The sequence below is a fragment of the Eupeodes corollae genome, chromosome 3 (assembly GCF_945859685.1).
Source record: "Eupeodes corollae chromosome 3, idEupCoro1.1, whole genome shotgun sequence".
In the NCBI taxonomy this organism is placed as follows: Eukaryota; Metazoa; Arthropoda; class Insecta; order Diptera; family Syrphidae; genus Eupeodes; species Eupeodes corollae.
In genome coordinates, this window is record NC_079149.1 from 16,636,053 (window position 1) to 16,661,858 (window position 25,806).

Consider the following 25,806-nt stretch of genomic DNA (forward strand, 5'->3'; position numbering starts at 1 on the left):
AAAAATATTTTTTCTGCTTACAAATGATTAGGGAGTTCCAAGACATTAGAGTTTTCTCGAATATTCTTGCGAAGTTCTATAATTTTTTTTACAAAATCGTTTTTTTTTCTCGACTTTATCGAAGGGTTTCCCCAAATTGTCGCTTGTAAAAAGAAGTGGACCAAATGCAGTGAAATGCCTGTTGGTTAATCATATAATTTTGAGAGGCATAAAATAGAATTTTTAACATACAACTTAGCATACAAAATTTCCTTTCCTTGTAATTGAAAAATGGCAGGAGAAATGTTTCCCCTCTAAGGTCTTTATCCAAAAATTGGTAATTTTTTTAGATACTAAATCATGTTCCGCTTTTTATAATTTTTTTTCTTTCAGAAGAACTTTCTCCTGACAATTTTGAACACTGAGAAAAGAATCAGCTAAATGTTTCCATCTGTTCACGGGCCTTGCGATGACCAAGGGAAATACAGAATCTAAATATTTGTATAGAACACAGAAAATGGCTTTCTACTTACCCACAATGAAGGACTGCTTAAGAACGAATCATCATCTTCAATCAAACTATGGCTCTGTTGATCGATAAATATCAGCGTGTCCTTGCTGCATGTGTTCGTCGAGTTGCGCAACATTGACGATAGTGTATCTGCGTTGCATTCTTTAAGCTTATAATTCGAACTATTCGAGTACGAGTGTCTCAAATTTCCACAATGGTTACTTCCTCCATTCAGACATATACTACTGCCGCTGCCATTGATGCCACGATTAAACTCATGTCCCAATGACATCATTATACTGCTACTATTGCTCTTCAAGCTGCTCGAGAGAGCCTCTTTAAAATTGCTGTTACTGATACCGTTGAATTTGTGTGACTGTGTCGAAGACACAGACGATGATGCTGATGCAGGTGACGAAGCAGAAGCTTGTGGAGCTTTTGGACTTCTTTTGACATCTATGGGTTGGGAAGCTGTTGGTTTTCGATTCTTTGGAGTTGTTGGTGGTGGAGTCGTTGGTTTGGTTGTTATTGGAGATTTTTGCAAAACACTTGCAGATGTGGAAGCAATTGGTTTTGGAGGATCAGAAGTCAGCGAAGGAACAGATGTTTCTTCAAGTTCTTTTGCCTCTGCATGGCCATTCATACTTTTGTATTCTTCTTCTGGTGTTTTGATGATTTTTAACTCTTCGAGTACAACTTTTTCTGCATTGTGATCGATGCTTTCAATATCCACAACTTCGCTTTCATCAGTTTTCTCAATTACTACAGTGTTCGTTGTTACCGCAGGAGGCACCTCTGGAATCGGAACTTCTTTGAGTTTTGCACCTTCTTGTTGATTTTCCTCGGATTTATTCTTTTCCGGTGATGTAGCTTCTTCGGATTTTTCCTCAATCTTCGGTGTGACTGCAGCTGCAGTAGGGGTAGGAATAGCAATTTTCGATACCCAATGATCCCCTGAGTTCGAACTGGAGCCAGAGCACTCAACGTTATCACTCGATCGACGCTGATAGAACAACATGTAAGCTTCGTTATTTATAATTTCCTCCTGAATCGAGTCGGAAGGCACTCGAGATACTCGTTGATCATCAAATTTATACCATTGATGGTCGTAGGGATTCTTGCACGCCGCTGTATAGTGCCCCGTCTCCAAAGTGTCTCCCTGGTGATAACAAACGGCATACAAGTCATATCGCGTCTCCCGGTTATCCTTTTCGATTCGATTGCGTTGTTCACGAGTCTTCTTCCAAGGACTGCGCAACGATGAATTGTGAGTAGTTTCACTACTGAGCGAATCCACCGAGCTGGACTCCATGCCACGGGCCAAATGAGGAGCCATATCAAAGGAATTCAAGGGAAATTTAACCATTGTCGTGAGCTTGGCAGCATCAGCACCTTTATCGTGATGTTGTCGGAATCGTTTGAAATGCACCACTAAAATATCTGGCAACGACCACAACCCAAGAGTTTTCACCACCGGAAGATATTGCTGACAATGTGGACAACGCCATGCATCCTCGGCACTAAGCGTTTCTGCTTTGGTGTAATGTTCCAGACATTGTTCCAAAGACAAAGCAGTATCAGTGGCCTTGTTGTTTTTCAAACGTGACACACTTTCATGTTCCACCACGGGATCTGTTAAATCGGCAAAGAACTCTTCCGGATCGGTCCATTCGAGCAAAAGTTTTATATGCGCTGGGCCAGCATCACTGGATAGCACAGATAAGGCCATATCGATCATTTCGGTAAATAGTGGATGTTCCACTTGCTCGAGGTAAGTGTCAGGGTCCGCTGAGGGATCCTGCAATCGTATTTGGAACATATTACTCAGCGCTGTGCTATAAGCAAACACTTCAGGCTTCAGAATTGACGACATTTCTTTCATTAGTTTCTTCTGCAGCTCCACGTAGGAGCAATCACGCGGTGCCTGCACACAAAATGGAACACCTGCAAGGTAAAAAAATATTTGTTTAGTTTTCAATGGAATTAAATAGTTTCTTATGTTTCTTACCAAATCTCTCAACACTCCCATCTTTTAGTTTCCGCACATTTGCAACAAGCAGCATCAAGTCCTGCGAAGACTCATCAGCCTGCTCAGGAACCTCTATACAAAACACTGAATCCAAGCCATCAAGTGTCGACACTGGCTGAGTGTCGAAAAATACCCGCGAGAAGCCCTGATTGCTGATGTCGGCCAACACCATTCGACTACTCGGAATACCAGTGTCTTTCTGAAGTTGTTCACGAAGAGCAACTATCGACGAACCAGCTGGCACTGTGAGGCCCAACTTAACCTGTCGCGGATGCTGCTTCACATACGAAACAGTGACAAATACAGCTTGTTGTGTCAATTGCGGCAGCTGAACTGAAATGCAATGAAACGGATCGAAGGTATTGCTTTGTTTTTTGCATCGCGGACATGTCAGAGATGACCGAAATTGTGCTTGAAAGACAGCTTGAACGAAGGAGTTATTGCAGCGGATATGATTCGCCAAAGTTTCAGCTGCAATTACTTCGTCTGGTCGACCATAGTTGTTCTGTAAAAGTTAAAGAAATCAGTATCAGTTGAAAAACAAATCAATAAGCTCTAAACAGAAAATTTAATCATCATAAACCTAAACTCATTATCTTGTTTCGTGAAGAGGAAAATATACTCTTATACAAACTACTCCTAGGTACTACGTTCCTCATTTAATTGTGCAAAAGGATGAAAAATAGGGTGAAACAATCAATTCATGACCACGTGGTGTTGTGTGCTCTTTCGCAACAGGTTTGAACTCTTTCGGAAATTGTTTCCTCCTTAATAATGCATCATTTTGATATAATCTAGTTTCGCTATCGGATTCACCTTTAAGCTTTCAAGACCGATAGATCCTTGAACTTTATAATAGAGCACACGCAATGGCCAATAATTTATCGTACAGTCTATTTTATTTGGCAGTCAATCCCAGAACAACAGTATTGTTGCATAATAAAGAAGGTGCCTGTTTAAATGACGCAATAGGTAGCTAATGATGACTCATTGCATCTTCTGACCTTTTTTATATGATTTGCCAAAAACAAAAAAGTCCAACTAAATGAGCAAGAGAGTATATACGAATTCAAAATTCGTCCATCGTTTAAGCTTTTGCTTTTAAACGAGGAGGCAATCTTTTCGTCAATGTGCTATTGTTCGTCTTGGACATTTAAGTACAACAAGAGGACGACAAACTATGAGCAGATGAGCAGTGTAGTGTCTGACAAAGCAGCAATGTACTCTTCAATGGAAGTAGACATAAAGTGTCATTGAAAAATAAGTAGAAGAATGCCATCACTATCACCATTACCATTAGTACACCCCCTTCCTCCTTCTTCCTGCTCATTCTCCTCACTGTAGTAGGTGTGTGTTTTTTTTCCTCGTTCTATCTTAAACTACGTATGAATGAATCAATTTGGTCGTAAACTATATATTTTCTTTGCCATAGACAAAGTTTATGTTGCAACACAATGCACGTCATCGTAATGTCGGTCGTCGTCGTATTTTAAATCGATGATGTTGAATATTGGACTAATATCCCATAAGTAGACCGGTTAGTTGCTCTTGTGCATAGCTTGAGGTCATTTAAATGTTTTTCTTTTCTTCTTCTCTTTTTGAATCTTTTTCATTTTTATTTTTGAGGAAATCGATTAGGGATAGAGAAGAGGGTTTTGGGTGGTGGTTTCGGTGGTGCTGTATGACTAGGCTTATTGTACTCATAATTTGGAATTTGTTTTTGAATTCGTTTAGAAAACGTAATAGAGCTCTTTATCGAGGCCAATTGATTTTCTTTTGAATATACTTTTCAATTTATCAATCTCAGGCTTTTAAATTGCAAAGACAGTTTTTAAATTAAATTTGCTTGGTACGGTTATTTAATGGTAAGATACATTGCATTGTGAAGATGGATTTTATTGTTATAAGAGTATATTGACATCAAAAAAAGAGATGTCTTGGATAATATTCATATGTATGTAGTAGGTTCTTATGATTTTTGGACGAGATGAAACAACACAAAATGTATTTTAACTCTTATATAGGGTTTTTTTTTTAAGCTGCATGGGTTGATAGTTTTGAATGTCAAACTGTATTAACATTTCTTTTCAGTAAGGTTTGACAATTCAACATGAATCATTTAACCCTATAGAACAACACTTCCAAATTCTGGAAATTCACTCATAGAGCAGTATTGTGTTGAAGCTTTTTTTTGGTAATATGGTTTCGCACTGAGCAAAATGTAAACATACAAAACGAAGACAATCCTTAAGCCATTACCATAACATCTATTAAAAAGGACGTTTATGTGCGGTTAATACGCGCTGGCGGCATTATTAATCCTTATTTCTTTTGTAATGAGGAAGATGTTACCGTTTCGGTGCATCGAGAGCACCATTGGGCCATGGTGACTGATTTTTTGTTTCCAAAAGAATTAATCAAGTAAACATCGACGAGACGATGGTATATATTATGTATATTACACAATACTGGTTATTGTTCTTTAAAACTTGCTTTTTAAGCTTTACAAAAAATTATAAAACATTACAAAGCTAGCTTTTGTTCAAAAATTATAAGCATTTCAATTTAATAAGTCACGATTTAAAAAACAAATATTTAAAGAAAAAAATGTGTTTCTGTTGGAATATTGTATTACATCACTAGAGACGACATCTTGTTTCCAATTCATTGAATTAGGCTCATCATGTGAGTACCCCTAAACTAATTTTTTTGTTAAGTTTAGTACAAGAAGCAATGGCGATCTTTTTCCTTATCAAGCAGCGCTTCTTAACGACTACTACTACTTCTAGTACAGTACTTGTACTAACGCTTTTATTATTTTAACCGGAAATAATATGGCTATTTGTATTATAGCCGTTTTTAAACCAATGAAATTGTTAACCTATAATAGTGCAATAATTTATTTATTTCATAAAGAACAAATAATTTAAGAAAATAACTACATACAAATGTCTTACACGTCACGAAGGAGCGTATGTAAAAGATTCAGATTTTTATTTGGTATTTCAAAAGTAATACTTACTAAGCGGAGATATTTAGCCAAGTTCTTTCTTATAGGGCTCACCCAAAAACCTATCAATATGAGTTTTGCAATGAAAACTGGGTTCAGTCCCTTACCTATGTTAACTATTTTTTTCACGATTACTGCGCTTCGAGGGGAATTGACAAAACCTCATAGTACCTAATTCTAGACATGAAAAGTGCTTTTTCAAATTAGCTGTTCGAATTCGGCTTAAAACTGAAGGTTGCCTCCATCCCTGACAACATTACTCGCACACAGAAATGGTTTCATTTTGAAAACAGGGATTTGAACTTTGTAAGAGGCCAGAATTTTGGAATAGCAAGATCATAAAAGGTAGGAAAGTGTTTAATTTTGTTCGGCATGTCCTAAGCTTCTAATTTTCTCGACCGTATTTTTAATTTTCTGCCTAAGTTCAATAACACTGCGTATTGGCTGGGCAAAAACTTCCTCTTTTAGACAACCTCAATAAAAAAAATGTAATGGATTCAAGTCCGGTGACCTAAGGGACCATGTTATTGTTCCACCAAGACCGATCCATCGCTCGGAGAAAGTTCTGTCTAAAAATCTTCTGACAATTCTTCCATAATAGGCTGGACATCCATCTTGCTAAAATCACATGGTCTGGAGCAGGGCGCGAGGAATATCATCTAATAATAGATAGATAGATAGATAGATATTTTATTTTCATAGATAAATGCTTTTTACAAATTATTGTTTTTGCTTTTATAATACGCAGCTTGCTCAGAGATTTGATATTTAATTTATATCTTACAACTGAAAAATTTTATAATATTTTAAAGATATTTTGAATTGGAGATTACATTTGAAGGAAAACTATGATTAAAACCTTCATTTAATATTCTTCATCTAATAATAAACAGATTCTGTTTTCCAAATATTCTAAATAATTTTCACTATTTAGTGTGTCGGGCAATTCAAAGGGTCCTATGATTCGCACATTTAAAATTCCACGCCACTAATTAATTTTAAATTGCTACTGAGATCCTCCTTCTCGCATTAAATGTGGATTTTTTTTCCTGCCAATTGTGAAAATTGTGCATATTATATCCAATGAATTTGAAATAAGATGTCTGTTGTAATGTAATACAAAATTCTAACAGAAACACATTTTTTTAATTTTATTTTTGTTTTTTAATTCGTGACTTTTTAAATTGAAAAGCTTATAACTTTTGAACCAAAGCTAGCTTTGTAATGTTTTATACTTTTTGAAAAGCTAAAAAATCAAGCAAGTTTTTAAAATAACCAGAATTGTGTAATATTATTTTTTTTAATAAAACTATTTTAAAATCCGTTGTAAAAAATTAAGTTTGATAAAAATATGATTTTAACTATTAATATTTTACAAAATAGTACCGAAAATATTGAAGGTTTATTCAGAATTGTAAAATATTAACATATAGTACGAACAAAGATCATTTGTGGACAGGGGAATTGGAAAACCGACTAAAAGTAGGTGTTTTTAAAAATTTCATTAAAACAACCGTTACTCGAAAACCGTTGGGATGCGGTATAGACGAGTTACCAAATTCTGATGGGTCATGACTTGACCATTCATCATACACAGTTTGGACCATTACTTGAAATGGTCCTGTTAACTGGTCCTCTTACATATTACAAAAATGTGATCAATTTTTTAAATATTCTTCTGTTAAAATGGCAAAGTTATTTTTAAGAAGAAAAAGAATAGTTAACAATAAATTTGTGTTACAATGAAAAAAGAAAACAATTAACAATTAAGTACTTTAAATGATTGTTCAAAATATTTAAGTTTCATTTTTTTAACTAAGAAACCGAAGATGGCAAAGAAGTGGAAAGGTTTGAGAGAATATGGACTTTTAGTTTAGTTAAAACGGAAAAAAGGCGAACTCTAAGAGGTTCAAGCTATAGAATATTGGGCTTTTAGTTTAGCTAAAGCAAAACTTTTTTCTTTATTTATTTAAGTAGATACATACTTCAAAACAGACTTTAATAAGAATTTCTGTAATTATTTGCATGGGAGACATAGCGTACCAGCAATTTCCAAGCAAGAGTATCTCCGTTCAACGTAAACATTCTTCCGACGAAAAGAAGCTTTTATCAAAATGAAATCTTCGGATTTCTTGTAAAATATGAGAAGTTTCTAAAAAATAGTAAACATTTACGTTTTAGTTTGAGTTGCAGAGTGAACAAATTACATCTAAGTCCGTTCTATGTGGCCTGTAGTTGAGCTTAAGAGTTTCAGTCCGTATTTTAAATATTAAACTTGAATCAGAAGCAGAAAGGTCCTCACAGAAATAATTATTTACACCCAAAGTCAAAATAAGACGGTGATAGGTTGCTCTAGAAAGTGATTCCCTAGCCCTTTCGAGATAAGTTTTGTACATTTCCTCATCAACCATCGAAATGCAGATGTAAAAGGTATTTCTCCATTCTTCTTTGTTGTTTGCATTTAGATTCATTGCTTAATTATATGGTGTGGCAAGAGCATGCCAATTTCTAAAAGGGCAATGTCCACAATGGAGTTATATAAGTAGGATCTGCTTTTGCAGATTACTATTAGGTCTATGCATAACTTTAATAAGATAGTCTGCGTTCGGCTTTCAATTTCTAACATATATTCGCGGAAGCCCGGACTCAACATAAATGGCGTAATAAGGCGTGCTACGCGGCAGCTGGAAGATTCTTTTGAAAAAGTATCTTTGAATAACTTCCATATCCTCTAAAAATTGGTATCCATACACTTGATTCCCGTAACAAAAGCAACTGTTCGCGGTAGCTTCAAAGACCTTTAATTTCGATGTAGGGTCCACTAAGCTTCTTAAAAAAAATGTGGCCACATCGAGTTTATAGCTGATTTGGCTAGTACCAGTTTCTATTTAATATGATTTTTGATGTTCAAATTATGAGTAATAGTAAAACCAAGATATTTATACTCGCTGACAACTTCAATAGTGGTACCATCTAAAGTCCAATTTCGTACATTATTATCTGAACGGTTTTGAGGTTTAAAAATCATAATTTTAGATTTAGAGATCCCACGAATCGCAATATTGTCTAAGTTTATTTATCTGCAGCTGCAATGTGACTGGGTTATCAAAAAACACCACCAGGTCATCAGCATAGAGCAAAACCTTCAAAGATAAATCGCCATAGTTGATGACTCCCGGTTATTTATTCACAATGTCATTGATAAAAAGAGCGAACATCAGAGGACTCAATATTCAGCCTTGTGGAACATCTGTTTCGGTATTAAAGGATTTTGACATAGATTTACCATTACAAACCATTGCAGGCGTTTATTACATGATTATTATAATACAAAATTTATTTCAAAAACATTTTGGTGAATCAAGTATCAACATTTTAAAATCTTCATTGGACAAAGCAAAACAAAGTCCTTTTTTATCTTGTTTCCTGTGAAATTCTTAGAGCATATCTCTTATACTCTCTAAATAGCAAAATTTTGAAAAGCGACCGGTCATAATTCTTTAATGTGCTGCTGAATTTGTAAGACTGATTTGCTTGAAGTGAGATGTTTCATTGACTTGAAATTTGAATTTAGTATTTTTAAATATACATACATAATTAACTCTACGACGATGTAGGATCATTTTGATTTGATGAATTATTCCAATTTGTAATTAAAAATACGATCTTTTTAAAGGCAATTATCAGGCTTATCATTGTGAGACTTTACTGTCACATATTTGTATTTTTCGAAAATCTACCTTACAGGAAATAACTTGAAATTTAATGACAGTTTTCTGCTCCACGTCAAAATGACCAAAAAAAGAAAATAGACATCTTCGAAAATTGATTTTGTTGCATAGCCAAGAAGGTAAATCAGTGCAACGGAGCTCTTCCAAAGTCAATTAAATTATTTAAACATTAAAAAACGACAATAGGATTCATAACGTGAACAGAAAAGTAAAAGAAAAGATGCTGGTGGCGTATAATGAGAAGCTTCTTTTTTTGGGGCTTATCAACTTCCTTCTTTCGTATCTTCGGAATCGCTAAACATTTTTTTTGAAAGACACCACGAATCGATGGAGTCAACAACGAAACCATCAGAAGAAGAAGCATCGCCATCGAAATGATGGAAATGATGACCGAGATCACCCTGCAGACGTGCATAAAAAGTTATACATCATTGAAAAAATAGAAATTAAAAAAGACTTAAGTTTGCAAATGAACTTAATAACACAGGATACGTCTTTTTGGATAAAGGTGGAACAACATTATTTGCCATTGCTTTTTACCCATTAGACATATGGCAATATTCTATATTAAGTTTCACAGATGGAAGCAAATTTTACTTTAAAGGTTCAGATGGAATAATTGATGTATGGTGGAAGAAGAATTTTGTTCATAAGTGTACTTGAACTGCTATAAAACATAAAATGTAAAATGTGCCTAACATCAACATTTTGAAACAAATTTTGTGATCCAGTGTCAGTAAACTCGGAATGCAAGACAGTTTCATATTCTACCAGGACAACTACCAAAGCACAATTCATGTACAGCAAGTTCGTGGTTATTATTACCCAGAAAAGGCACCCGACCTAAATGCAATCGAACTTAAGACATGCCTTCAAGAAAAATAGCAAAAACTAAGTCCTAAAGTATATTAAAAACCTGTCTCCCAAATACCGCGACGCATTGAGGAAGCTATTAAATCCAACGGATATGAAACTTATTAATAAATATTAAATATCCAATTATGGGTGCGGTGTTATTTTATAGAGTTGCTTTTCTTTTTTAATATCAATTTAATGTTTAATGGCTTAAATTATAATGTTGGCTTATTTATTGAAACTTTTGATTTAACCCATTTTACTGAATTTCATCAAAACCAGTTTTCTAGCAGATTTATTTTTAAAAATAGGTTAAAATTTAAGTTTTTCTCACATTTGATTCAAGGGTCTAAGGGACTACATTCTTTTGATTGACATATAAACCAAATTTTTAGAAAACTTTAAATTTTAGAAAATCATATTTTTGGAAAACTTAAAATTCTAGTTTTAGAAAAACTCATTAATATCGGCGGCAAGTGCAACTTCACTTAAATCTGTGACTTAACAGGTAGTTCTCCAACAAGTATGTACATTATTGATTTTTTTTACAGATTTTTAACTTAGACAAAAATTGGCTGTTCAAAATCCAATCTTATTCTCAGGCAGTTTGGAAGAGCTAGAATTCCAAAAAAATTTGGCGCAAGAAGGAAAAACATTAAATAAACATTACATTACACCCTACGAAATAATGATTAGGGCAAAAAACGTTGTTCATTTTTACATATGTGTTCACGAAAAACATGTATAGAATATAAAGAAAAATGATTTTCAAGAAAAAAAAAGGGTTTTTTCGTCAAAATTATTGTATGAATTATTTAAATTAATTTGATTTCAATAGATTTTACACAGTATTATAATTTTTAAAATATAATGCCTCGTGGAAAGCCATTGACACAGGAAGAGCGAGGGCGTGCGGCTGTTTACAGGGAACACCGGAAACAACAAGGCAAATCGTAAGAATTTTTCAAAGAAGTAAAACCTTTATAGCAAACTATTTAAATCTGCGAGAAAATTACGGAGTTAAGCGAAGTACAGGTAGGAAACCAAAATTGATACCTACGGATACTCGTAAAATTAGACGTCTCGCTGTTAATAAATCGAAAAGTCCATCTCAAATTATAAGCATTTTGGATCTTAATGTGTCAACAAGGCAAGTGCAACAAATTTTATCCTAAAATACAATCCTTGCGTACGTTAAAAGAATCCAGAAACCAAAACTTACATCGCGTCACAAGGCGAGATTGTGTTTTACCGAGAAGTTCTTCTGGGACGAAGAATGGTGTAGTGGTTTTTTCTGACGAGAAAAATCTAACTTAGCTGGCCCAGACGGCTGGCAGAAATATTGGCATGATAAGAGAGCTGAAAGGAGGGGGCACGTTAATGTTTTGGGGTCCAATTAGCTGCCTTGGACAGTCATCTATTTGTTTCATTTCTACCAAAATGAACAGCCAAAAGTATACAGAGCTTTTAGAAGATAGTTAATTAAATCTTGGCGATGAAATATTTGGTACAGAATATATTGTTTAACAGGATAACGCGGCTATCCATGTATCCAATTTTAAATAAATAAATTGGGTGGCGCAACAGTCAGTTGGGAACCAGGGCCTAGTGACTTACAACTCTCAACCATTCCTGTGTGTGAGTACTGTTGTCAGGAATGAAAGGGACCTACAATTTTAGGCCGAATCCGAACGGCTAATTTGAGGAAGCGCTTTTTCATAACTAGAATTACTCTAGAAGGATTTTTCAATTCCTCGCAAGAGGCAGTACCAGCGAAAATTTATTTTTTTAAATTAAGGTGGCACAGGCAGGGATTGAACCCAAGACCCCTTGCATGACAGTCTAACGCACTAACCATCATGCCACGGGTACTCGAATTTTACTAAAGAATTTACTAAAGCCCAGAAATATCCCATTATTAGACTGGCCAGCCTGCAGTCCGGATTTAAAACCCATTGAGAACGTTTGGGCAATCTTATCACGGAACGTATTTAAAAATGGACGAAAATTTAAAACCGTTAAAGACCTCAAGAAAGACCTCGTAAAAGCCATCAAAGAAGAATGGGCAAAAATCGACATTAATCAAATACGATCATTGATCAATTCAATGCCAAGACGTATTCAGGATATAATTACGGCAAGGGATCAAGTATCAAGTATTAAATGTTGATTTGACAAGATACTTGTACATAAATAAGTCCAAATGAAATTTAGCCTTATCATTATTTTTTCTGATTAAATTTAAAAAATAAATTAAAACTAATGAAAAAGCTTTAATTTAAAAAAGAAAACAAGGAATTTGTATTATTTTGTTGCCAATTAAATAAAAGTAAAATTTGTTTTTTTGAAGTCTTATAATAAATATGAAAATTAACAAAGTTTTAAAAATAGTAAATAGTTCGCTTAAGTGAATTTAAATTGAAAGTACCAAAAATGCATGTGGTAAGGAGTTGTTAAACTATTTATTTGTTGGACACCAGTTATCAACTAAAACTGTCACTTTTGAGCTTTTGATATTAATAGAAATGGATAAGATTAAGATGGGTTCGTATTATTGAACCAAAAAAAAGTTCCATTTCCTTCAGTTGCCTACGCAACTTTGGAAGCGCTTATGTTCAATTTTTTAAATTGTATGGTAACTATGGGACCGCCCTCCCCTCCCTGGCCGAATTTTCTAGATCTGCCTTTAGTATTTTTTGTCTCTACAAAAAATTTTGCACCACTGTCTTTGATGTAATCGCAAACAAGCAATCAATCATAATCTTCCAAAATAAAAATCCGCCCGAAATAGAATGATGAGGTTTTTTTTCTGTTTTTGATAAAAATCTCAACAATATCTTCAAGGTTCAACTTATCATCATCTTGATATTTTGATTTGAATATTTTTATGTTTAAATTTATAAAAAAAAAACACGAATAAACTCTTCTTTCGTTTTAGCAAACTTAAGTACATTTTAAAAATAACCTTCAAGCCACCACTGAAAGTCAATATAAAGTATTTTATTTGATTTTATTTTTTTTTTTTTGTGTTTCTTGAGTTTTTGTTAGCTCAAGGTATCTACTGTTTAGTAGCTCAAGTTGTTATTTTATCTCTATATGCATGCATATTATATTTTCAAAATAATAAAAACAATAGAAAGAAAGAAAAAAACGTGTCTATTTAACTTGAACTTAGAAGATAACAATAATAATGAATTTTATCAGTTTTATATCTTATTGGCGTCAAGGTACTCTGTTTATCTAATTTCCTATTCCTAGGCGTCTTGTTTGTGCAACTTTAAAGTGTGTCTTATAAAAATAAAGTTGAATTAAATATATAACTAGAACGAATGATTATACAAATTAATTGAAGTTCTATGTTACATAGAAGTCATAGAAATGATAGAAGAAAATAATAAATCATGTAATAAATTGCTTGAGTTATAAGCAGTTTCAAAATTATCTTCTTCTTTCTCATACGATCACATACCTTAACGCTTTTGTATCTTCTCTTAGTTGCCGTATTTAAATCTTCGTGCACTTTATCCAAAAGCCAAAATAGAAATTCTTGAGCATCATGTTGCGTTGAACTGCGAAACTGCGATCCATAACGATCTACAACAGCCTTGAGAAAAAATTAAAAAATAAATTATTTAATTATTTTAAATATTTCAATTGGTTTTATTAAACTTATTTTAAGAATCCAACTAACTTTAAAACTTGTACTATGATCACTTTCATTTTTACACGTCCACAAAGCTTTCAAAACATTCGCTAGTTGTTCGGTTAATTCGCCTTTTGTTCCGAATTTTCGTGAATTAATTTTATTTCGTTTTTTCAAATCCACCTGAAATAAAAAATAAAAAGAAGAATGTTAATACAAATTGTTGCAATAGACTTTTTTAGATATTTTATGAGGGCACGTTCTATTATTAATTGCACACGTTTTCGAAAGTTGTACGTAGTTGACAAATTGGAAGAGCCCATACAACCGATAACAATATCTTCTTAAGGACTTTGAAAAAAAGCATTTATTTTCTTTAATTGTGTCTGTCGACCAAAAAAGACAGATAGGGCTTAAAAATCGAGGGAACTCGAAATGAAACTATTTACCAACTTAAAGCATATGGACTTTGCTTAACTTCGTTTAGATAAACTTTGTTGAGTAGTATTTAACGCGCATTCAAGAAACATACAGTGAGAGAAATAAGAAAAAAAGGACAGATTATTAAATGACTGATGAAGCTTTCGTGTAGTGGAGCTAAAAAAATCTGTACATTCAAGAGTAAACTAATGCGCGGTTGATCTGTTTGAGGGGAAGAATGAAACTAACTAACTAACTTAAGGAAGGCGAATCAGTCGTCTATTAATTTAGAACTCTTTTTTGTCCAAGAGACTCAAGTGGGTTATAGGAACACCTGTCCAAATAATGAGAATTTTACTTGAGTTATGAAGGATTAGGAATTTTTAAAGACAACAGCCACATTAGGAGGGCTAAGAAACTTAAATACTTGTCAGTGTTTTTAGCAATGTCAAACATGTGATCAATCCACAAAAGATGGCCCGTGGTACACATACGTAAAATTTATAGCTGTTTAATGCCTCTTTGATGCAATTGAATAGAGAGTAGCATTGAGTTGGTTGTTAAGCACCAATTATAGCTATCATTGGTTTTCATCATTGAAAACAAACATTGATTTTTTGTAGGCAGGTCGTTTAAAGCTTTCATAAAAAAAATCTCTGTCATTGAAAAAAAATTCCTGATTGAAATCCACCGAAAAATGTTTAGTGACAGAAATCTGTCATTGGACTTGTGTTAGATTGGAACACAAATCAGTGGAACGATTCGTTTCACTTTTGAACATCAAAGTATCAGCTGTTCAGGAAAATGAATTTCCGTCCGGAAAACAGAAAAACAAAAAATTCTTTTTGTGATTTCCGATGGATCAGTATATAATATTCATTTCTAATCAAAGGGAAATTTTTTCCGGGTCGATTTCAATGATAGCTATAACTAGCGCCTTAAACGACTGCAGACAGCATTGAGTTTTTATTCATTGAACAAGGCTGTAAAAGTCCGAATTTATTGAGCTAATAACACGATGCCAACATCCGAAGGAGAAAGCTTAGGGTACTGTCGTCATCAAAAAAATGTTTGGGGATTAGAAAATTCAGAAAACAACATTGTTTTTACAAAAATAAAAAAGAGTGTACGAGACAAAACAGAGCCCTGAGGCAAACCAGCGCTTATTTTGTTGAAATTGCTATCCAAAAAAGAATAGATTCATAGCTAAACAACGAAGAAGAGATTCATCGATACCAAATACAAGTATTTTCGATAGAAGAGCTTGATACCAAACTCTATCAAATGCCAATGTATAGATTTGTTCCACTGTTCGGTGAGATAAACTTACTTACTTACTTACTTCAGGTGGCACTACAGTCCGGGGCGGACTTGGGCCTCAACCAACATGCGTCTCCAGCCAGCTCCCTCGCGATTGGATTCGAAGACCTTCCGGGCTGGAGCGTTGATGTCCATCCGCTCTACATGACCTAGCCATCTAAGCCGTTGGACTTTAATTCTGCTTACTAGGTCAGTGTCGCTGTACAGCCCGTACAGTTCCTCATTATATCTTCTCCTAAATTCTTCATATATACCTACGGGACCAAAAATCACCCGAAGAATTTGTCTCATCTTTCATTGACAGGGTCCAGCCCTCAGCGCCATTAATGAGAACCGGGACGATGAGTGTCTTATAGATGGTGATATTAGATGCTCGAGAGAGGACTTTACTTCTCAATTGCCTTCTAAGTCCAAAGAAGCAGCGATTTGCAAGAGTTATTCTTCATTTGATCTTAGCGCTGGTGTCGTTGTCTGTGTTAATAGCGGTGCCTAGGTAGACAAAGTCCTTAACTACCTCAAAGTTATAGCTGTCCATGGTGACGTTTTGTCCAAGACGTCGTTGTTCAGTGTCCTTTTTTGATGACAGAGTATACTTGGTCTTGCCCGAGTAATTGGATGGACCTTTGGAAGATTGTGCCTCTAGTGTTGACGGTTGAGTTTTGCACAATTCTTTCCAGAACGATGTTGAAGAAGTCGCAAGACAGTGCATCGCCTTGTCTAAAACCTTTTTTGGCATCAAATGCATCGGTGAGATCTTTTCAAACTTGATAGAACAGCGTGCATTCTCCATCGTCATTCTGCACAAACGGATAAGTTTGACAGGGATGCCAAAACTAGACATTGCTCGGTAGAGCTCTTCCCTATAGATGCGGTCATACGCGGCTTAAAAATCGATAAAGAGATGTTGGGAATCGATTTTAAGTTCCTGGGTGAGATAAACCATGAGATAATAATGGATCTATTTCTACAAAAGCCATACTGCCTGTCGGTCAAATTTCTTAGACTGACAATTGATCAGCGTTTTCATGGAGGAGGATTCAACTTTTTGTATGTAGTCACATTTCTAAAACCAAAATCAAGTAGACTATTAGTCTTGGGGGGGGGGGGGGGGGGGGAGTACTATGTTACAAGGTGGAGAACAAATTTCCTATTTAGTATAGGGCTAAGGATGATGTTCTCTCCATTTTATTAGGTTAGGATTCAGATTCCACAACGTTTAGGCCAAAATAAAAGGCCCATCGTGATACCACATGAATCTAGAGAATTATTTCTTACTAGTCGATCCATTTTGAGTTTTTTATTAAGCGAAGAAGATATTTATTATCCTTTTTAGCTAGTTCACTGGGATTACCAAAAGAGTAGTCTCCCAGATGAAGTTGGCGTCTTAGTGAAATAGCAGGGCAAGTGCAAAGAAGGTAAGAGATTGTTTCCTCTTCTTCCTCGTTCATACAGCTCCTGCAGAAGTCATTTGAGGCTACACCAAGTCGTATTGCGTGTCTGCCTATAAGACAGTGTCCCCTAAGGACACCTATTAGAAAGCTCATATGAAGTCTGCTTTGAGATAACAAGTCTTTAGAGCGGTTTAGGTCCAGTGAAGGCCATATCTTCTCCCTTTCAGGTGAAATAGGTATGACGGTTCCATTTTTAGCGAGTTCATCGGATCTACAATTTCCTGTGATGTCTCTGTGGCCCTGCACCCAACATAGCTGAATATTAAATTGCTGCGCTATCTCCATAAGAGACGATCAACAATCAAGGGCCTTTTCAGATTTGGTTGAGACACCATCAAGAGATTTAATAGCAGCCTGACTGTCAGAGAAGATGCGGATATCAGAAGTTGATATCACGTTTTCTCTGAGCCAGGAGAGAACCTCTTTGATAGCTAAAATTTCTGCTTGGAAGCGGATCAATAGATATTATGAGAGTGATTATTGGGCCTGTAGTACACATGGCATGATGGTTAGTGCGTTGGACTGTTATGCCAGAGGTGGCATCCAAAGCCTTTTCACGGGTACTGCATCTTGCGAGGAATTGACAAATCCTCCAATAGTAAATCTTGTCATGAAAAGTGCTTTCTCAAATGGGCAGTACAGATTCGCATTAAACTGTGTATTTCCTCCATTCCTGACAACATGACTCGCACACAGGAATGGTTAAGAGTTGAAATTCCTAGGCCCTAGTTCTCAACGGACTGTTGCGCCACCTAATTTTGTTTATTTTAAGGGAGGTAGGAAGATTTGCCTTTTAATATGTAATGAAATCTTTTAAAGCAAGATCAAGTAGACTATGAGTCTTCGGAGAGGCCCAGAATAAGGTTACACAATTTCATTGGTTTCGATTTATTGCCAGGTTTAGGAGGATGCTCTCTTGATTTCATTCATAGATGAAAAGAGATCAGTAAGCAGCCTCTGGGCCTCTAAGTCATGTAATTTCTAACTACACTTTCAAATAAAAACATCACATTCCATCAACAGACATTTAGTTTTTGAAACTGCTCTTGTTAAAAACAAAATTAAATTAAAAACACCAACACTGGTAGAAATACCTTTCTTAAAAAGTCAATACCAGGCAAATAGGTGAATTATATCGACTTCAATATGTTTGCTCATAGTTTTTGATCTATAGCCCAGAGCTACTCCATTAATTGTAAGCTTAACTGCTTCCTTCTATCTCAAAGCTATTTCCAGTTCAAATTCAATTGAATTGTAGTTTTAATACATACCACACCTCTTCCTAGGTGTTTTATTTATTAGCATCCATTACTTGCATACTTGTAACTCTTCCAACCAACTTAAAAAATAAACTTTATCGCAAATCGTGACAAGAGTCAATTTAATGCCATTGATTGTGAAACGATTGTAATTGAATGTTTAAACAACAACATTAAGGGGATGTAAATTCAATAAACGACATGCACCACATAATTGAAACGAATCCCCTTTTAAACATGATGTGGTGACGAGTAAAACAGAACCAACAACTCAAAAAAAAACATTTTAAAGATTCGATGAATGAAAATTCAACCAGCAATATGTCCTTCTACCCCCCACTTAGTTTGAACTGCAAATTTAAGAATAATTTTTATTAAACTTTAAACAAAAATTGATAATCATAATATGATGACCCACCTTATACTGGTCCAGAACAAAGTACTCCGCTAAGATGTCCGTATGACTTAGGCACTGCAGTACAGCGTTCATAAAGCAAGTGTTTCCGTGATTTTTGAGCCCCGTCACACCGGGCGTTTGATCCGCTGGCCATTGATAGCCCCCAATTGGTGGAACACGATCTGCCACTGAGCCAGACGATGACGGATGTTTGTTTGCCTATAGAAATAGAGTTAAACAAAAATAAATATAATTAGACATTTTCTTTAACATAATCAATTCTTAAATTAAATCTATGAAATTTTGTTTGTAAGCTTTGTGCCAATTGGATTAGTAAAGATGAGCGTAATATCACAATGGGATTATAATTAACTTGTGACTTATTGTCGGCATTGTGCTATTGCATTTGATTAGGAGAGGAGCGTGTTAGCAATCCAAGTCTAATATACCATATAATGAACATTGCAAAGGGTGTAAGAAGGTATGAATGTACCTAAAGTGAAAGCAACAAGTGAAACCATTGAAAATATCAAGCAAACAAAAACAATAAGTGAAATAAAACTACTCACGATACTCGTATAAATAAAATATAAATATAAACTATAAATGCCGATATGTCAAGCTTTGAGGGTTTAAACTTGAAAAAAAAGACTTGCACACTTTATGCATTTGTGGGTATATCTATTTTTTAAACTTAATTCAATTAAATAACGACCAAGTGCAAGACAATGATCTATCGAAAATCAATTTAGAATTTTTGTTTTAATATGAAATATGATATTACAAGGTCATCGTTGTTGGTGATTTAAGGAGTGGAGGAGGAATTTAAAATTACTTATAAAGTTGATACACAAGCAAATAAATCAAAATTCATGTTATTGATATTGTTGTACCTCGTTTCTTTTCCAACATCCAGTGTACATGGGCATAACACCAAAAGGCTTTTTGTTTTCAAATTGCTGTTTTGTTTTATTTTGTTTTTGAAAAGTTGTAGCAGGAAATAAAATTGAGAAAGAAAGAAAGAAAAAAAAAAAAACAATATTGTAGATACATTTTTGAAAAAGAAGAGATAGATTTGTTTTTTTTTTTAAAGAAAGATACAAAGCTAAGAGAAGAAATAAATGTTTTGTGAGAGTTCAAAGACTTATTTACAATAAAACTAAATAAAAATAACAGGGACACAGTCATTTTTCTTGGCCCCGTAGAAGTTCAAGTGATAAAGAATATTAAAATAAGAGTATTTATTAAGTAGATAAAAAGACAAAACAGTAGGTTGTTCGGAAGCGGAAATCATACAGCTCAATTAATGTCTGGACAGTTTTGTATTATGTCATGAAGGTGTAAATGAGATTGTTCTTTGAGAGTAGACCTTGAAAATAAGTTCACTACTGAGTCGTAGGTTATTAATTTTGCAATTGAAATTTCATGGGTGTATATGGAACGAATTTACGTAATAGTATTAAAAATGAATTAAGGTTGTTTTTAATTTTAAGCAGGATTTGAATTGGGCGCAATTAATTGCCAAGTAAAATATTGACAAGAAACAAGCAATTTGGATGTTCAAATAGTAGACATGTGCATTCAAGAGGACACAAGCGTCCACAGCTTTTTCTCAAAGCCCACCTCTGTCTATCAACTCCTACTCTCACCTCCCCGCGGTGAACATCGGGTGCCTAGTACCTCAACTGGGGATTGGGTTCTTACCCCAGTGGAAAGTTGTTTCTACTAAGGCACCTCTCCTTATTCAGACGGCATTCGAAGACGAATTCTCGAGATGGAATCAACGGTGGCGTCTACAGTTCCAGTAAGGTTGAACTACTTAGTGAACACCTTATAGGGCTTCTTCGACATATTCGGAGCCCAGGCTTGTAAGAAGCGGTTTATCCGGCTCCCCGTCCTTGGAGTTATATTAAGGATCTGGCCCTCCAGGTTGGGGGTTGTGCCGTCGGGGTGACTTCCTGGCCTCGTACAAAATACCTTTAGTTGCGAAGTACCAACAAACCTCCGATACGGACGGATTCACTGTTGACAACCCACGCAAATTATATAAGGACAACGAACTTCGGATCTGTAAGTGGAATGTTAGATCCCTCAACAGACCACGTGCAGCCGAACAACTAGCGGAAGCCCTAAACTGCAGTAAGGCAGATATTATCCAAGAAGTGCGATGGGATGGACCGGGCAAACGCAAACTAAAAGACTGCGATATCTACTACGGTGACTGCTACCGCATCAAGGCTAAATTCGCCAACATAAGCCTAATATGTGCGCATGCCCCAACAGAGGAGAAAGATGAAGACACCAAAGACATATTCTTCGAGCTCTTGGACAAGACATATGAGCAGTGCCCTGGCTATGACATTAAAATTGTCTTAGGAGATTTTAATGCCAAGCTAGGAAGAGAAGACATCTTTGGTGGCATAATCGGGAGATACAGCCTGCACGACACTACCTCCGACAACGGATTCAGGCTGGTCGATTCGCTGCGGGGCGAGACGTTCTGGTAGCTAGTACGCAGTTCACGCATCTTAATATCCACAAGGGGACATGGAAATCTCCTGATCAATCAACCGTCAACCTGATTGACCACATTGCGATCGACGCACGACACTTCTCCAGTATCCAGGATATCCGAACATTATGAGAGGCCAACATTGACTCGGACCACTACCTCGTTGTAGCCAAGGTACGGCTACGGATATCCTGATCCAAGTCAAAACAAGGAAGTACTGTGATAAGATTCGACGTTAGACGGCTACAATCGCAAGAGACATAGTGCCATGTCCTTTTCTGATCGAGTCTCTAATAACCTCTTAAGGAGTGAAAACCAGTGGCAACATTGTCTTGCAGCCATCAGAGATGCCGCCTCTGAAGTGGTAGGTTTCACACGGCCACCACAGCGAAACCCCTGGATTGACGACGAATGCTGGCAAGTGCACGCAGCGAAACAAGAGGCATACAAAACGGCGCTGCACAAAAGGACTAGAGCTGCTCGCGAGCTCTACGAGCAGAAGAGGAGAGAGGAACACCGGCTTCTTAGATGAAAAAAAAGAGAGCATGAGAAGCGCGCGATCGAGGAGATAGAGGAATGTCACAACAGGGATGAGGTTCGTTAATTTTACCAAAAGTTAAAAAAAACCTCCCAAGGATCAGGGGAACATCGTAGTAGAACTGCAGTCGATGCTGAGAATATGGAAAGATCACGTCTCCAAATTATATAACGGCGATGACGAACCGAATTCCGCTGTAAGGGAGATAGAACCACTCAACCTCGGCGACACAGATCAACAATTCCGCCTACCCGACCTTGACGAAGTGAAGTTAGCTATATCTAAACTTAAGTCAAATAAAGCTGCTGGAGCTGACGGCATCACCGCCGAACTATTCAAAGCAGCAGGCGATGACTTGATAGGGAGCAAGCACCAAATCATCTGCAAAATATGGTCGGAAGAAAGCATGCCCGATGAGTGGAAGTTTGTGCTGTGACAAAACGTCACCATGGACAGCTATAACTTTCAGGTAGTTAAGGACTTTGTCTATCTAGGCACCGCTATTAACACAGACAACGACACCAGCGCTAAGATCAAATGAAGAATAACTCTTGCAAATCGCTGCTTCTTTGGACTTAGAAGGCAATTGAGAAGTAAAGTCCTCTCTCGAGCATGTAAAATCAACATCTATAAGACACTCATCATCCCGGTTCTCATTTATGGCGCTGAGGCCTGGACCCTGTCAAAGAAAGATGAGAGCGTCTTAGGATGCTTCGAGAGAAAAGTTCTTCGGGTGATTTTTGGTCCCGTACGCATAGATGGCTAGATCATGTAGAGCGAATCCCGTGGGATGGACCAGTAGAGGAAGACCGGGACGAAGGTGGTTGAAGACCTCAACCAACTTGGCGTGCGAAACTGGAGACAGCTAGCAAGGGACCGAGCTGACTGGAGACGCATATTGGTTGAGGCCCAGGTCCGCCCCGAACTGTAACGCCATCTTAAGTAAGTAAGTAATTAATTATTTAAAAACAAAATTTAAAAGAGAGAGAAATGCACTGAATAAAAAAGTTATTTCATTTCTTATTGAAGCACAATTGATGCACCACCCTGTAGATGCTGAAATAAGGGTATCCAAAGTTATAATCTCATTTAAGGTGACTTCAGCCGGACAACCGTTTTCAGAATTTGCATATGAAAAAAAAAAACAAAAATTAGAAAATAGGTTTGTTTTTTTTAATGGTTAAAAAAAAAAGTCGAAGTCATATTTTAAAAAAATGTTAAGTCCGTAGACCATTTTATTAAAAGCCAAGTATTTGGGAAAAAAACTGAAAATAACCAAACATTTAACATTTGTTCCTCCAGAACGTGATAAAGTATTCCACATTCTCGTAGTACGGCTAAAAACGAATCTCTGTACTTCAAATACGTTTTTTTGTTGGGGACACACCTAAATACTCGCGTTATTAGGAAGACCAACCCTTGGCCCCAACTTCAGCCGTATTGTGAAGTACAGAGGTAAGTCCTAACTTATGATAATATGCAAATATTTAGAGGCCAACAAATGAAAGCTATAACTGGCTTCTTATAGCAGCAATATCTACTTAGCGACATAATACAATGGCAGTATCCTAACATGAAGACAGACTTTTGACCCATTTAAAAAAAAAAAAAACAAAAACGTAATAAAATTTGAAAATTTCATTTCATAATCAAATTCAAGTTTGAAACTTCTTTCACTGGAACTATACTCCCACCAGTTCACCCTCAGAATACCCTCATCTTATATAGACTATGATGACGAACGTCCAGAACTCTCTTTAAAAAGTTGAGCTCCTTGTTCTTTTTTTATCATTGGTATAATTGCTTTTCACAAAAATGAGTTTCATTTCACTTTAGATTTTCTTTTTGTTCTCTTATTATCATTCTCAAAAAACTTATAATTAATTGTTTTGGCATGAATTGCAGGGGCTCATTGTCTAAGTGAAACTTTGTCTCATTGGAATTATTCATATGCCTCGTTATCGAAGTATTATTTAATTTTTCAGTTTTTAATGTATTTTATATGTGCGTATAATAAATTGTCTAAGTATTGATGGTTTCCTTGATATCAACAAATTAATTGCCACCTATAATAATATATTTACTTATTTTTGTTTTGTTTTTATTTGTTATTCAAATGTGAATCATATTGTTAATCACACTTATTCCAAAACAATACAAAAGCCATAGATGAACAAAGTTTTCATTTGAGTTTCGTTTGTTTATTTAATTGTTGATGTTGTTGTTTTTGTTGTTGATTGTGGTGTGCATCCATATAGGTCCCTCATTTGAAAGCCAAGTACTTCCAAACGAACCCATATGTAAGTATGTCACACTTAAATTTCCATACACAAAGGTTTTCCGAATTCCCAAAAAATAAACGTCAATAAACAGGCTTGCCAGAGTGAGCTTTTTGTCGGAAGGAAATTGAACTATCTTTTTTTAAAAATCGATGACAAAAAAGATAAGTACAGCCGTTCAATGATAATTGGGCTATAAGTTGCTTAGGATGAGAGGTATGACAATTTAGGGTGTCCCGTCCATGTATGAGAGCTACACTATCAAAAAGGGTATCAAAATTTGCGTAATTTTACACAGATAAAGAAAACGTCAAAAAACTGACTGAAGATGATATCTTGGGGGTAGTACACATAAAAACAAAATAATTTTTAATTAATGACATAACCTTAGAATTTAAACTTATTTTTGTGTCCAAAATTTGGCATTTCTGCACGAGATTTGAACTTGTTTTTAATAAAGCCATCTCTGGAAGTAGGGTCAGTTACACTCTGTGATGCCTCTTTCCACAGATTGGGTGTGACAGGGAAAGTCAAGAATTTCCAAGCTGTTATCTTTTGCCATGATGTGAAAATGTCTTCAAAAGAAATATGTTGAAGAACCGGGGGTGATGTTACCCGACATTCGTTCCACAAAATAATTTCGGTATAATCTTTAGCAGAGAAGTTGATCTTCGGTGGTTTATATATCCTACGTTTGTTGATATTTTCAGCTTCTCTAACTTTTTTTATTCTTCGCAATGCCAGCTCCCGAATGTGGTCCCTTTCATCAAACAACATACTGATAAGCAGGTTTTCTGGATGTGCAAATCTCAAATCTCAAATTTTCGGGTAAATATCGAGAGTACATAATTAATTGGAAAATATGTTTGGCCTTATCCTTAAAAGAAGCCTCTCGCTTGATTCGGAACCAAATTGGAGCGTATACTTTGACGACGTAGTTGACAAGCAATAGCAAATTCTCTGATGGACGAAGAGTACTAACATAAAGCCTCAGTATGTGATTATCTGAAGTAAGCCATCTCTAGTGCACCATTTTCCAGGTTGATGGTTTGCCAGCTCAGGAGTACAGAAACCAGAAGATACAGCTTGACATATGGTATAAAGATATTTTTGAAATGTTTGACTGTTAACAATCGAATTATTTTTTCCTGAACACCGTTTAAATTAATAAAAATATGATTTAAAATCATGAAAATGAATATAAAAATCAACCAGCATGGTGATCAAATATGCGTTTCGCCCCGATGTAATGGTTGGGCTCATCAGAAGATGACCATTACACCTTGTCTTGACGCATATTTTCTCGAATAAATCGAGAATCCATATAACTCAATTCACAGTAGCTCTATGTAGCTCATATTCAATCAGCTAATTGTTTCCCAATAGGTCCAGAATATTCTCTAGGACCCGAAGTGCAACCATCTAATGTCAAGAATAAATGACGAAGAGATAACTAATTGGCGTGAAGCATGCAAATACACCATTGTAGCGGTCTCTTCAAGAACTCCTCTAAATATTGAATGACGCCTCCCTTCCAACCATTGTTAGTCTCTTCAAGAACTCCTCTAAATATTGAATGACGCCTCCCTTCCAACCATTGTTAGTTGCAGTTCCGTCATCAAAATTTCAACCTTTACTCTCTAAAAAGGTTGTGATGGAAGTAAAAATCCCTTTTGCGGTGCCACGACCTGGTGTTGTGTCCCAAGTAAATTGATCCTGGTTCTGCCAAAATTGAGATGTGTTCTTCAACAATTTCTTTACGGTGATAATGCGCCCTTATTTTCTCATTTATCAGTGTCTTATCCTTTCTTCCATCAGTAAATGCTTTTTATAGCAATACCTTCAATATCTTCTAAAACTCCTATAAGTGAT

At 35.7% G+C, this 25,806-nt stretch overlaps 1 protein-coding gene across 2 annotated transcripts in view; it reads right to left on the reverse strand.

Annotated features, from left to right (window-relative positions):
* Positions 1 to 25,806, reverse strand: part of LOC129949405 (ubiquitin carboxyl-terminal hydrolase 43) — an 85,611-nt gene that overhangs the window by 3,462 nt on the left and 56,343 nt on the right. The window contains exons 2-7 of one of the 2 annotated variants that reach the window (XM_056060842.1): positions 19,499 to 19,564; positions 18,627 to 18,824; positions 13,807 to 13,941; positions 13,585 to 13,719; positions 2,499 to 3,024; positions 513 to 2,434 (exon numbers count right to left, since the gene is read on the reverse strand). In XM_056060842.1, coding sequence (XP_055916817.1) covers positions 513 to 2,434; positions 2,499 to 3,024; positions 13,585 to 13,719; positions 13,807 to 13,941; positions 18,627 to 18,824; positions 19,499 to 19,564 — 2,982 coding nt within the window. The remainder of the gene's footprint in view (positions 1 to 512; positions 2,435 to 2,498; positions 3,025 to 13,584; positions 13,720 to 13,806; positions 13,942 to 18,626; positions 18,825 to 19,498; positions 19,565 to 25,806) is intronic. The other variant, XM_056060843.1, reaches the window with a different exon arrangement.